This window comes from Balearica regulorum, chromosome 8, assembly GCF_011004875.1.
Source record: "Balearica regulorum gibbericeps isolate bBalReg1 chromosome 8, bBalReg1.pri, whole genome shotgun sequence".
NCBI classification, from domain to species: domain Eukaryota; kingdom Metazoa; phylum Chordata; class Aves; order Gruiformes; family Gruidae; genus Balearica; species Balearica regulorum.
In genome coordinates this window covers 25,397,713-25,411,575 of record NC_046191.1, presented here as the reverse complement: position 1 = coordinate 25,411,575, position 13,863 = coordinate 25,397,713, and the positions used below count along the sequence as shown (strand labels likewise).

General features: G+C 39.0%; 1 protein-coding gene across 5 annotated transcripts in view; it reads right to left on the bottom strand.

The window, feature by feature from the left end:
* Positions 1–4,642: 4,642 nt before the first annotated feature.
* Positions 4,643–13,863, bottom strand: part of DENND1B (DENN domain containing 1B) — a 161,443-nt gene continuing 152,222 nt past the window's right edge. For 3 of the 5 annotated variants that reach the window (XM_075760164.1, XM_075760167.1, XM_075760168.1), the window contains 2 exons: positions 12,980–13,196; positions 11,116–11,750 (listed from right to left, as the gene is read on the bottom strand). In XM_075760164.1, the coding sequence (XP_075616279.1) occupies positions 11,199–11,750; positions 12,980–13,196 (769 nt within the window). In that variant the 3' untranslated portion in view covers positions 11,116–11,198. Of the gene's footprint in view, positions 4,705–5,630; positions 5,863–11,115; positions 11,751–12,979; positions 13,197–13,863 lie in introns of those variants that run through there. The other 2 variants (XR_012836571.1, XM_075760165.1) reach the window with 2 other exon arrangements.

The following is a 13,863-nucleotide window of genomic DNA, read 5'->3' as shown; positions in this document are numbered from 1 at the left end:
CAGAATTTCAGGTGTTACCCCTAAGTGATTTCACGATCTTTAGGCAGATCAGAAAAGCGTAAGTCTGCAGGGAATATGTGTGGGGTGTTTGCACATATTTTTGCTCCAAGCGTAAGACAGCTTAAACAATTAAATGCAGCTTTAGCTGTTTCTGATCATCTCCTCAGCAAGCAGGCAAGCGAAGCCCAAAGGACAAGCTGCGTGCACCCGGTGGTGACAGGGCACCCTGCCGGTACTGCAGCCAGTGCGAGACCAGCCACGAGCCCAGGCGTTACTTTAGAGTTGAAAGCACGAGGCTCTCCTTTCAGGCGGCCTACAGCACTACCGTTTGAACTTGAACTGTTTCAAGCCCAGGAGGCAATGACCAAGAAAGATCCACAGGAGCCACCTCGACCGAGACCCCAGTGACCGCGCAAGCGCAGGCAGGCACGCCGCTTTCCTTCCTGTCTCCGGCAGCGCACCCGCACATGCCGGTGACCCCAGCTGTTGCAGAGACTAAAGTATTTCCTTGGGCACATAATTATGTCAAGTGAGGATTGTTTAAAGTAAATCAGCAGGTTGGCACTTTGCTGCTTGAATGCATAAGGCTACAACATCCAGTTGAACCAGCCCGGTGCCAAAGCATTTTCTTCCAGAGGGATCCGTCGCAGGATCAGCGGGGTCTGTGTTAAACCTGACCCCCAGGGAGAGGGAGGATCTATCAGGATTTTGCATGAGAAATGAGCCCGACAGAAAAGATGCAGATTTGCCTTTCGGAGGTGGCCCAGTGCTGGCACAAGCGATCAAACCATCCCCCAAAAAGATCATCGCAGGTCCAAACTGTGGGTAACAGTGACCGCCAGGCAGAAAAACATGTGGCTGTGCTCAAGACCTGCACGGACTAGATTAGCCCATGTTTGTCACTCAATCCTGGGATATATTTTTCTTGTGTAGCATGACTGAGATGTAGAAATCATTTGTCAAATTTTCTGACATTGGGGAGAAAAGAAATAAGGGGGGAAAAAACCAATTACACAGGTACTGGTCTGTTGACATTTAAAATGAGACAATTATGAGTATTAAAAAAAAAAAAAGGTTAAAAAAAATCCTGGTCCAGCAACCCAAAGGACCAAAGACAAATCACAAAATAGGATGCAACTAATTAGGCTGAAATGCCAACAATGTTCAGTATATCGTTCAAAGTATCCGTGGTGTCAGACTGCTACCGTGACCCCCAGTTTGAATATGCCAAGGGGAAATGTAGAATAGGACCGAATTGGATAAGTTAAATACAAATATTTAAAAATGACATTTTAATTTCTACCTCACCATTTTAACATTTTCAAAATCGTTAAATAAGCATGTCGCCTATTCTCAGAGCAGGCCAAATGTCAGGTGTTTGTATGTATTATTCAGCTGAACATTTTAAGTACATAATCCTTCTCATTGCTAAACAGGTGGTATGATATTAACAGGTTATTTTCGTAAAAGGAACAGTGAATAGAAAACTGCTAATACTATAAAATGTATTATTGAATGTGAAGCCCGTGCTAGTACAGAACCGAACAAAGGTCTGCAGGGAGGATGAGGGAGCAGGTAGCCACAACTTTCTGCTGTACCTACAACTTCAAAGCATGCTTCAGGGCACTGGGACCCAGGGTCTCAGAAATCATCTACCACAATTTAAATTAAGTCATCAACGGTAATCCACTCTCTCAAAAACTGGGCTACAGAAGTTTTAAGATGATCATGTCAAGGCTAAAACCTGAAAGTCAGACATGGCTTTTAATATTTGGCCTTTGAACAGTCCAGGCTGAGAAAAGCCCTCTGCCTATCTTGAACACACAGGAATGTTCCTTTCATCATCTAGGAAGCGTCTTAAGGTAAATCAAATTAAGTTATTTTATATCAGGATAAAAATACTCACCTTGGAAAGTATGTTAGTTGAGCTATTCATAGAACTATACTCACCTGAAAAACAAACTTCTGCAGTGAAATGAGTCTTGTGTAAGCTCTACATGGCAGAGTACACCTTCACTGTGTCTCATCCATGATACCGAGTATTTTGCAGGACTTTGCAATTAAAAACAGGTAACAGATCTAAAAGGAAAAGGTTTGCAACCAATTTTGATAGATTCTTTGTAGCCCATGTTGCATCTCTTTTTTCGCTGTGCGTTGGGTTTAATTGCTGTTTTGTTCCCCATGTTTCAGTGACAATTATTTGAGGGAAGTAGTAGACCTGAAAAAAAGAAAATTAGTGGAGCAGTATGCCGTCAGGAACCTTCGACTTTCAGGAGAAATGTGAAGTAGGCAGCCACAGAAAGGAAACGACACATGGCCCATAGCACATTCCAAATGTGCTTCCCAAACTTTGCTTTTAGAACTAGCACTTGTTTATGTTTCATACAGAATTTGTAACAGGACTGACAACCTCTGGGGTTTTAAAGCTTAAGAAGCTGCTAGCATTTTTTGACTGATGAAAATCTGCAGACTGACTCTACTTTGCTTTATCTGAATACCAGCAAACCCACAACACCACTTCAGGCACTGCTTAGGTTTTTTGTGGTTGTTGTTGTTATCACTTGTCACATCAAATAAAAATCTAAATCCATGAATTTTATAAAGTTACTTTTCCTTTTGTGAACATGAGGTTAATACACAGTGAGTTCTACAAAGAAAATGAAACGCTTTGTCCGTCATTCAGGTATGGCTGCAGCTGCACTGGGTAAAAGTATCTTGCAAGAGAGATACTCTCAGCTGCTTTTGAAGTGCAAACCACCAAGAAGCTACTAATGAATAGATGCATTTATGACTTCTCTAAACAAGTCCCCAGCAAGACATTGCTTTGAGTTAGATTTTTCCCTCAAATGCCACAACTCTGAATGATACGCCAGCTTTCATACTCAGAGTGCTACTATGTGACTAGTACACCAAAGCCCCCTGAAATAATTCATTTTTCACAGACACTTGGTATAGTTGTATTGATAGGAACAGAGTCCTGCTGTATCACACGTGTAAAATTTGCCAACTTAGACTAATTTGTCTTATTACCTCCCATTTTTTCGATCCTTTCCTGTGCTTAGGTTTGAAAGAACTTACCGAACTGAAACATCCATTGGAAACAAGCTGCAACCACGCTCTCAGTGCTCTGAGATAGCAAACTAAGGAAAGCAGGCAAACTTAACCTGAAAGACTTGATCCTCATACTTGATCTTCATACTCGCTCACTCCTTCTGCAAAAAATTAAAGGCTTCCACACTTTTACCGTGCCCTGCATTGGCTCACAATCTGGACCTATGACAAGAGGTTCATTGCCACAGCTGTCTGTTTTAAGAGCTGAATAAACAAGCGGGCATGTCTACTGGCAAAACGAAGAAATGACTGCAAGATGGGCTATGCTTGATCTACCAGTGAAGATCCCTGCACTGCCAGTCTTCGCAGCTTGTATCACTGCTAGCTACAGCAAGCTAGCACAAGTCTAATAGCAAGTGTCAAAATCACACTTCCGTCATTTTGCATGAACATAACTTGTAATTTTTTTCATCAGTTGTGGAACGAGTATATCAATATTGAAACCACAGTCTCTATGGTTTGTCTTCATAAGAAATCAAAATGCTCTCAATTTAGAAGAGCGAGTCACAATCAGATTATACTGCACAGCCATTTAATGTAAAATCCTAACTGAATTATACTTACACACTTGCATAAAATGACTCCACAAAGGAACTATATTAAAAAGCTAAGCCATATCTGATAACATATTCATGATGTGTTATTGTTTTACGTGTTATCTAGCCTAAGTTACTAATAAACTGTATCTTCATCTTCATTCCTGATCACCACTGAAGCCAAGAGTGCGTTCTGCATCAGCCTCTTCCCGCCGGCAGCAAGAAGGGGAATGAAGACAGGTCACCAGACATGCCACCGACTGACAGAGCTGCGCAGCCCAACAGTGCCACCAGCTGCAGGAGGGGCTGGGCGAGGGGCATGAGGGAGGAAGATCGGGTGGCATCAAGGCCTCTCTATATCTGAGAAATGGAAATGATCATTCAATGGAGAAAAAACTTCCAATATAATGCAGTATCACTGCATTACTTTAACCTATATACCTGATAAACATGAAAACGCTCTTCAGATCAACCCGTCAAACAAGAACCTGCACCACCCAAGAACTTTTGATATTGTTGAGTTTTATTTTATAGTACAGTGTTGGGCACTTTATGGTAATGTGGAGTTCACCAAAAACTTCTACTGATGCCATGAACTTGGAAGAAAAACAAAACAAAACACACCACACATCACAGCTCATTTACTACATTTACACAGTGCACTACTGACAGTAGTCTATAAGATCTGAATTACAGTTCTTGAGATGACTTTGAACAGTAGTCCAGAGGGTGCAAAAGCATGGAGTAAATTCATAGATTTGGTTCTAGTTTTATTAAAGGTCAGTGACTAACTAAATTTTTAAAACTGTTAGACAATGCTGGTCATTTGTGGGTTTTTTTTAATCTCTGAAATCACTAAAATGATCAATAAAACCTCAAAGCATCCTGTACTTCATGCCTTTCCTATAAGTATTAAAGGCTCACATCAAGGACATTATCAGGAACGGTTTTCAAAGGTCACTAAAAAAGCATTCTGAAAAAAAAAATCAGAAGCATTGAGATATACAATGTTGCTTTGTTCCATGTTGAGGCATTTCTCATGGTATCTGACACAGATCTAAAAACAACAAACACAAATCGCCAGTTGGCTAAACATGTAAGCATTTTAAATTTCTCTTCCTCCTCAAAAATCATGAAGTAACAAACGTGATGTGCTTGTGCGTAAACTGCACCAAGACTAGCTGTTCCACAGTGCTTTATTTCCTCATTCAAGTATATTAATTTAAAGAAGTTTTCAAGGGAAAACCAAAGGTTAAAAACAAAATGTACATCAATATACAACTTACAAAAAATTAAAAGGATACTGGCAACATTAGTAGATATTTTAAGTAATGACTTCTTATAATTAAGGATGTCACAAACTGAATTCTTAACACATATAGTCATCACCATGAACTCTCACCTCATTGGTGGTACTGAAAAGCAATGCTTAACTCCTCATCTTTTTATCAATAACAAACAAATGATCAAAAGATAAACTAAACATGATAAATTCAAATATTTAACCCTACTTCAATTTAACTGGGTTACAGTTTTAAGAATTACCTACAACTACTGGTACACGAACATTGGCTTAGGCCTTATTATTTCCATAGAATGTGACATCCATAATCATTCCAAGTCATTGGAAATATACATTTGCCTCATTAGAATATATTCTTCATGTTTTTATCATACAACCATATTTCAAAGCTACAGGTAAATTTACACATTTTTGAAAAATACCATTTCAAAGATCTGCTTGAAAAGCAGATGTGCACTACTAAATTACTTTGAAACAAGGAGAAATATTGCACAAAATTCACTGAAGATTTGAAAGTCAACACATTTCCCTCCCACAACCAAGTAGCTCCCTTATTTGTAACAGAAATAGAATGTCAATTCACGCAGAATCATAACAAACATCAACATACTTGAATTCAAATTATTTGTCAAATGCTAATACTGTTACTGGACTCTAAATACAAATGTTGTTAGTATTGACCTAAGTAATAGTACAAATTAATCTGAGTACCCTTTACTACAGTAAACCTTGGAGCAACTTCCAACTGTGTTACCTGCTTCATACTCCAAGCCAGCAGAAAATGGCAACAGCCTTGCCAACTACACGGATGGTGGATGGCCCTCTAGACGAAGGTGGCTGTGGACTCAAGAAGTTGTTTAGCAGCTTCCAGGAAGGACCTATCAAGTACTTTCAGTTGGCCACTGACTAAAACTGCAAAACAGACATTACAAAGCAAATCAAGGAAGGTTTTGCACAATAAAAAACATACCATCCCTTTTCCTTTCCTTTATTTTCAACCACCCGAAGGATCATGAATTCTAGGCCAGCTGTGGTCCATGCCCTTGGGGTGAGGTTGAGGACACGTTCTATTCAGCCCAGATTCTGTTAACAGGTAAACAACGCTTGGCAAAGACATACACATCTAATAGCAGCAAAGAAGTTACTGAAGACAAGTCACATTGCCATTCATACTGGTTTTGCTGGTGCATTTATTTCTACATTCATTCTCCAACAATTTACGATGATACCATGGGAACAGACAGCCTTCACCATCCTGAGCTTTGCAATAAGAAAGCTGCTTGCCTCAGGAGCAATTTTACTAGCCACATTTATTTAGCCTGAAATTTCAGGCTGTTGGGAACATGCTGGCTGGAGTGTCACAGCACCTGGACTAGAGCCTGGCGCCAAAAGAGAAGATACTAACTCCTTGGAAATAAAGACCACCCTTGGCCTCTCCCTGCACAGTAAGGGAGGTCAGCGGTTATGGGGCTCCTTTCTGCAGGACGGGGTACTACAGTCAGTATTACACAGGGTTGCGTTTGCAAAAGGGCCTCATGCTGGCACTTCGATTATTGCATGAAATGTTTCTTCAATTAATTACATGCATAGAGAAAAGATTTTAGATGCTCCTAGCAATTTCATTAGACGGCTGCACCAATGAGAGGTTGTTCTGTAGGACTTAGTATGATTGATTGTAGGTGGAGAAATAGAAGCTGTTTTAAAAACCTGGCTTAACTGTTCTTTTGCCTAGACTTCACATCGTTTACAAGAACACAAGATTGTAAACTAGCTCATTCTAAAACCTGAAAAGACATCTAAAACAGATTTTTGAGATCTACAACACTCCTCTAATAGATTGGGTGGGATTTTCAAAAGCACCCAGCATGCGTCTGAAACTCCAGCTGAAGTCTGTGTTACAATGCCTGAGAGGGGACTTCAGCCAGTGCTGAGAGTTTCTGATGACCCCACCCAAACAGCAGCAGCATCACTGAAATGCTAAATGACAATGAAGGGTTCAGTCAACAAGTTCTATGACAACTTCTACAACTACATTTTTCCTTCAGAACAAGTCTATATTTCAATACGTAGGATGGAAGAGCAAACCACTGCCTACTCCACACAGACTGCCCTCTGCATGCATAGAGGGCGGGTAGGGATCACCTTTGCATCCACAGTACTGTCCTTCCCTGAATATCCTCGCTGTTTTCCACAGGTTGCATCTCTATACACATGGATGGGAAGGTTTGACTGCAACATGTTATCCATTCTGCAAATCCCACAGGGGATTAATTCCATAGGCAATATTACTTTTGCCTACATGGCTGGGTCGGAATCACTACAACTGAGCTAGAACATTAATCAATATCCTGAAATCTGGATTTCCTCACACTTATCATCTGTCCAGAGGACTCTCAGGCTCTGCTTCACTACCTCACTGAACAACCCAGGAATCCATTTCTCTTTCTACTGCCCTCACTTTTTTTCCTCCCAAACCAGATGAGCGATATGGCTCATTTCAGGGAGACATCTATGCAAAACAAACTCAAAGATATTAAATTCAAGTCCTAGTTTGACCGTTTACATCAGAAATTTGTTCCTAATTGTAAGTAACAGATTACAAAGCTCAACCGAATAACCTGGTATCTCCCTTAAACAGGAGAAATAGGAAGATCCTGGAAAAAGAAATGCCTCTGAAGAAGACTACAGGAGCTCTGACTAAGCAGAATTCAGTTCTCACCAGTAGCTGGTGATGAATGTCGACGATTTTCAAAGACATTAGAAGGATTTCCACAAATAAAAAGCATACAAGTATAAAACTTGTAAAAAGTACTGGAGCTGGACAATTTATCTTAATATAGAACCCAATGTGGTAATAAAAATACCGTATATGTAGCCAATAAACAGTTTTATATTATCACAAGGACAGAAAACAACAGTGTTGAACCAGAAGTATCAGTTTGGACTCTTATCTATTTGGTAATTGGTAATTCTGTTTAAATAAGGCACAAATATTAGCCTTTTTAAAAGATCGCTGATAGTAAATGGAAAAGATTCTGTAATATTACAGACTTAAAAACGTACCTACAGTTAAATTCCACATAGATATAAGACCGAGTTATTGTTGAACACATACAAGGTTCAAAACAAAAAGCGACACACTATTTAATGACTGTAAACACCCTATAGGCTTTATAAATAGTAAGGAAAGAATGCAGCATAAGCACAGTAACTAGCATTGTGATGGCAACTGAAATAAAAATAATTCTAAGTTGAATTTTACCTTCCATCTTGTAGCTTAGCTTACTTCTTTTCAGCCTGCATTTTCACTCAATGAAACAGTGAATTACTACCACAATGCATTGATTTTGAAAGATTCCACTATCAAACTTTCAATTTTATGATCTCTATAATAACTATAAGAATATTAGCAGCCTCACACGGCTTCTGTATTTTCCCACAAAGGTGAGAATGGGACAATCTATGTGATAATAGGAGTTCAGTACCTAACTCACGTAAAGCCAGTACGATTTATTCCATCAGAGAGGCATTTCTGAAAACCATTTTCTGGCAGCATTCCTGGACTTGTATGTTGGATGGTTTTGAAAGTAATGATACCCATATAATTTCCAAATTTTTTCTATTTTTCCCCTTAAGACATGAATACTGTTTACTATCTTTAACACATGTAGAAAATAAAACATTATTTTAGATGGAACCATGGACAGAAACACTATGGTGGATGCAGAGGAAAAGGAAAGGTGAATCTTGAAATTCTCGTCAACAAAATGCAAGGACGTAAATGAGAACGAGTGAGAAGCGCTACAGGAACACACAGACCCTTGTGTTGCCTGTCTTCTCTCAGACACACTTAGTAGCACTACATCTGGGTAATGTTTAGTACCAGCAAAGGAGAAGAATGACCTCTACTGAGTCATTAATACCACCTCTAAACAAGTATGCATGAGATTGCCCTGCAGCTTTCTCATCCGAACAGCAGCTGAGCCACCTGGTCTGAGCCACTTGGAAAGGTTACAGATAAGATTTTAAATAGTTTTTATTATACTTTTGATTTTAATAGCGCAAAATATTTTGCCAAATAACATTTTTATGTTATAAGAAAATCTACTTCCAGCTTACACACCATGTTGATACACAAGAGGAAACCAACGGATAGATAAATACTTTGGGGTACAGACCTCTGGATGCACCACCTATAACTCTGAAATACTGAGATTCTGCAGCAATGCAGATTGCAGATGCCCTCAGGAATGTTCATGCTCTAATCATACACTGATATTTCTGTATGATTTGCACTTTTAGAACATTGTACCTTCATTGTACTGATTAAAAAAAATAATTTTGGAAGCTCATCCTCAATAACAAGTACTGGCCCTGCCCTTCTTATTCTGGAACAAGCTGAAACTTTTGCATGAACAAAACCAAGGTCTCACTCTACTGCATCTCCTTGGTAAAGCATCAAACATTGCCTCTGTAATGATACAGATCCCTTCCCTTAGGTCAGCTGCCTTGTAATACAGCAGCCAGAAAAACCCTTTTCCATTTGTGTTAGCTACAAGGAAAATTCATTCATGAATGTCAATGTGGCAACTGATATTAAACTTTGCTACAAACTACTAAGATATTAAAGTACAATCTGATCCAAATACTGACCTCATGAACCTGCCCACTCAGGCCTATACTGAGACTAAGACTAACCAAAGAAAGAAAGAAAGAAAGAAAGAAAGAAAGAAAGGGAAAAAAGGTTTCTGACATGAGTTTAGACGAGCAGGAGAGCATTCTTCTCAGGCACAGTTCATTTTATACCCATGTGTTACTTCTGCCAACTGCATCAGAAATACTCTTCAAAGTTGACAATTCCAATCTGCTGAAACTTAATTCACGCCTTTCCTATCCTGAGCTATTGTGGTGGACAATGTATGTATGGTAAGGTGTGGTAAGGTGGAGAGGTGGAAAATGAAAAGAGGAGGAAAATAAAATTAAAAAAAAAAAAAAAAAAGGAAAGAGCTGCTCCATATAGCAGCAAGAATTTTCAGACTTTAAATGTTCAAATATTCTTCAGGAACAGTGCCAGAAGAAGGAGAAATGCTTGTTCTAAATACGATATACATCAAATCCACTTCACTGAATTTGCAGAGATATTTTTGGTTGTTCAACTTGGCTAAAATGAGAGTTTGATATATGTATTCTGAAGGTGAATCTGTAATTTTAGTCTTCTAGTGTTCCAAGTAATTTTCAGTCATGATTCTTTAATAATTGAATTACTGTTAATTAGAAATCATATTTAGTTAAATCTACCTTTCAATCTACCTTCAAAAAGGTAGCTACTAAAAATGGAAAGAAAATAATTCAGAAGAGGCACAAATTAGTTTTCAAACACTATTAAAACTGTAGAAAATAAAAAATAATAGAAATCTATCAATTCCACTTACACTTTCCTTTCTGAAAAATTTTAGGTGAAATAGTCTACCTAGGGAAACCGGATAATATGTCTTTAAAGTGTCTTAGTTGTAAACAGAAGTCAATAAATGTCACATTATAATTCAGCACTTCATGTACTTTACAGAAGAGAGAAAAGCATGCGAGCTACCTTTTCGAAGTCTGGAAGACAGGGCCACAGTTTCAGTTTGCAGTAAGTTCCAAGTTATATTCACAAGAAATTCCTTAATCTAAAAAAAGTTTCCTTCCCCCCCCCCCCCCCTTTGCTGAAGCAATTTCTTGCCACGGAAAATCATTATTGCTGTTTTGTAGATTTGCATTCATCTTCTAAGATAGTTAGACCTCTTCTCAAAAGATTAAGGCAATTATTATTCATTACAAATATTAATGTTTGTACATTTCAGACAGATTGCTCGGTTCATTTCATGCTTAATGGGATTAATACAGTACCTTCAAAACCTGGCTACCTGTTAGATGATACCTTTCCTGCTGCTTAGAGGAAGCAAATGCTAGGAAGCACCATACACCTGCTGCATTTTTAACACAGAAACTAACTAGTACCTGATTTAAGAGTGCATTCATATCTTTAGTTCCATTTTGTGGACCTAACTACAGCCAACAAATGAACTGGGTAAACATAGAAGCGGATATCCCAATGGCAGAAAATGCATATTTGACTAAAGAGAATTATTTTTATAACTGAAGATATCTCATTCCTTTTTCATCTTTTGGTTATCATGTTATATGGAGTCCTGAGTAGTCTCCCTTTAACTTCTGATGGGAGTCAAGTTTGTCTTCTCATAGTTTTCTTACGTTTTATTTCCACTACTACTGCTGGATAAACTATCATTGGAAATATTCAAACCATAGTGAAAAGCAGAACTCAGTTTACATAATGACACTACTTCTTGAAGAAGCCCACCCTCTTCCGGAGTTTCCTTTCCTTTCTTCCTGTCTTTCTCCCAAGGGACCAGAATGGATGGATGTTGAGCAAGACTTGCTGGGAGCTGATCTTCTGAGGTATTGCTTAGTGTTTCATTCCGCTCTGCATGCTTATAGGAAGAATAGCCTGCTTCAAAACTTTCTAGAGAAGCAAACGGGGCACTTGATCTTACTGGAGATGTGGATGTCATACTAGTGGTGTCCATCTTGTCAGTAATAATGGTTTTGTCACTACTTTCTTCTTCCAGCCTTGAGAGAGATACTCTATGGCCACCAGAAGAAACTTGCTTCCTTGGTGATGGAGGGAGCTGCTTCCCATGGAGGACACTGTCATCCTGACCGAGGTTCCACTCTGCTTGATCATTAGCACTGCTGCAGAGCAGGGTAAGGTTGCTCTCACTAGGTGCATTTGACTTGTTCTGAAAGAAAGAACATGTGTTCATAGTTAACATCACAAGAAACATCCTACACTGGCACTTTTGAAACAAAAATACTGTTATGGAATTTGTGTGTTCCTAAATCATGGATCCCCTTTGGGGTTCAATGTCACAAAACAACAATCCCAGAAACAATGTAAGAACAAGTGTTTTTACACTTCCTTGCCAGAACACTCTGTCTCTTATCTTAAGGATCGCCTTTTGTACAGAGGAAGGATTTCTGTCTCCTCTGTCCACTCACAGTCTTTGCACAACCAGCTTTGACAGTGAACAAAGACACACTTAGCTGTTTTGTACGCATAATATGGGAAGGAGCTGGACTAAAACTAAAACCAGATGGCATTTCCTCTTTGCTTCAGTAATTAATTATACCAACTTTCAATATTAAATTTTTTAGCCCAACAAACAAAAAAGGGCATCTTATTAATGTGACCCCTGTGTGACACTCATAATAGAAAATTTTACAAGGTTTTTAAACATTTGCATCAGAATTTGCTGTTCCGGTAATGAATCTTCTACTATAGGATCCCTTTCAGCAAAAGTAAATGTTGGACAGCTGATATGAGCTGGAATTCAAAAACACTAACATTTTTTTGGCTTACATCACAGCAGTGTCTTGGTGAGGGTTTTAAAGTTACGGGCAGTTTGTTTACACTACAGGTCCTGTGCAACTCTACCTAAAAAGGGGTGATCAAGGAGTCCTCTTAGAAAGCTCTGGAGTACTATTCTAGCAGTGTTTCAGGTGCAATTACCACATGAATCCCATGACTTAATCAAGATGGAAACACCACCATATCACTATGACTAGTTTAAGGATGCAAGGTCAAAATAGAAATAAATACCTTCTAAACCACGTTAAAAAAGACCAAAATGAGCTCTGGGAATTGAACATCTAAATATGATATTAAACTATTTAAGTAAATTATTACATTATTCACAGTTCTATATGTGGTTACTGTTACCAAGGGAAAAATACCATTCTAAGATGACTTGGTAAACTAGACAAAGGCGTAACCAGTCTCTTGGCTGGCGAAATACCATCGTGCAGTGGCCAGCATGGGTGTACTGTTATGTTGCCCTAGGAAGACACACTAGCAGTTCTAAGGACTATGCTGCAGTGTCTGAGCTGGATGTCGTTTATTACACAAGTGCAGAATTCCACTATAAAGGGATTGGAGTTGTTTTTCAAATGAAAGCAGAAGACGACTAACCGCAGCCTTGTACTCAATGTCATCCATTGACCTAAAGAAATCCAGGCTCTTTGCTCCTACGAGCTTTCCTTGATCTGAACTGTGTGTGCTCAGTGTGTCCAAAATCTCTCCAAGCAAGTCCATTTCTCCTTGATGCTGAGGAGTTATTCCAATTTCACCAGAATCATCACTATCGTAAAAGCAAGCAGAAGTTTCTTCACTGTCTTCTGATGATAACCTGAAAACAAAAACTTTTCCATCAGCTAGGAACACAAAAGCCATTTTATTACAGTCACTTCTGAAAGTAAGTAGCAGAATGCATTCCAAGACTTTTGAAAGGGAACATAACACGGAATTGCTTTCTACTCAAGAATTTTCCTAAACATAGACGTATGATATCTATGGGAGATGCAGTTACCATTAGCTGGTTTTCCTGTCTCCTGGGTCTTTCCCAATCACTATAACTGTTATTTCAAATTGCCTTTAATATGACTTCCCAAATCTTCCCTCCAAATTTTACAGTTTCCAAAACTGGTTCCTCTTTTCCCTTGTCTACACCTTATATTTAGGTCAGTGTTGCTACACTTCTCCAGCTGACCTAGCCACATATTTTGTTCTAGTGGCAAGACTCTCATACTGCAACTCTTCTGTCATACGACCAGATTTACCAGAGTACTGGCTATCTGTGAGGAGAACTGGTGCTTTTGTCTCTTATTTTCTCTTTCATTCATTGCAATACTTTTACCTCTGACCCCTATACTACTGCAGTCTCTCCCTATCTCTGTCTATCCAGAATACTACTACAAAGGGTATTTCCATGGCTCACTGTTTTGATGATATCCTTTGAACACTTCAGTAGCTCCCTCTTCCCTACTGCATCATGCTTAAGCTGCTTGACTTTGCTT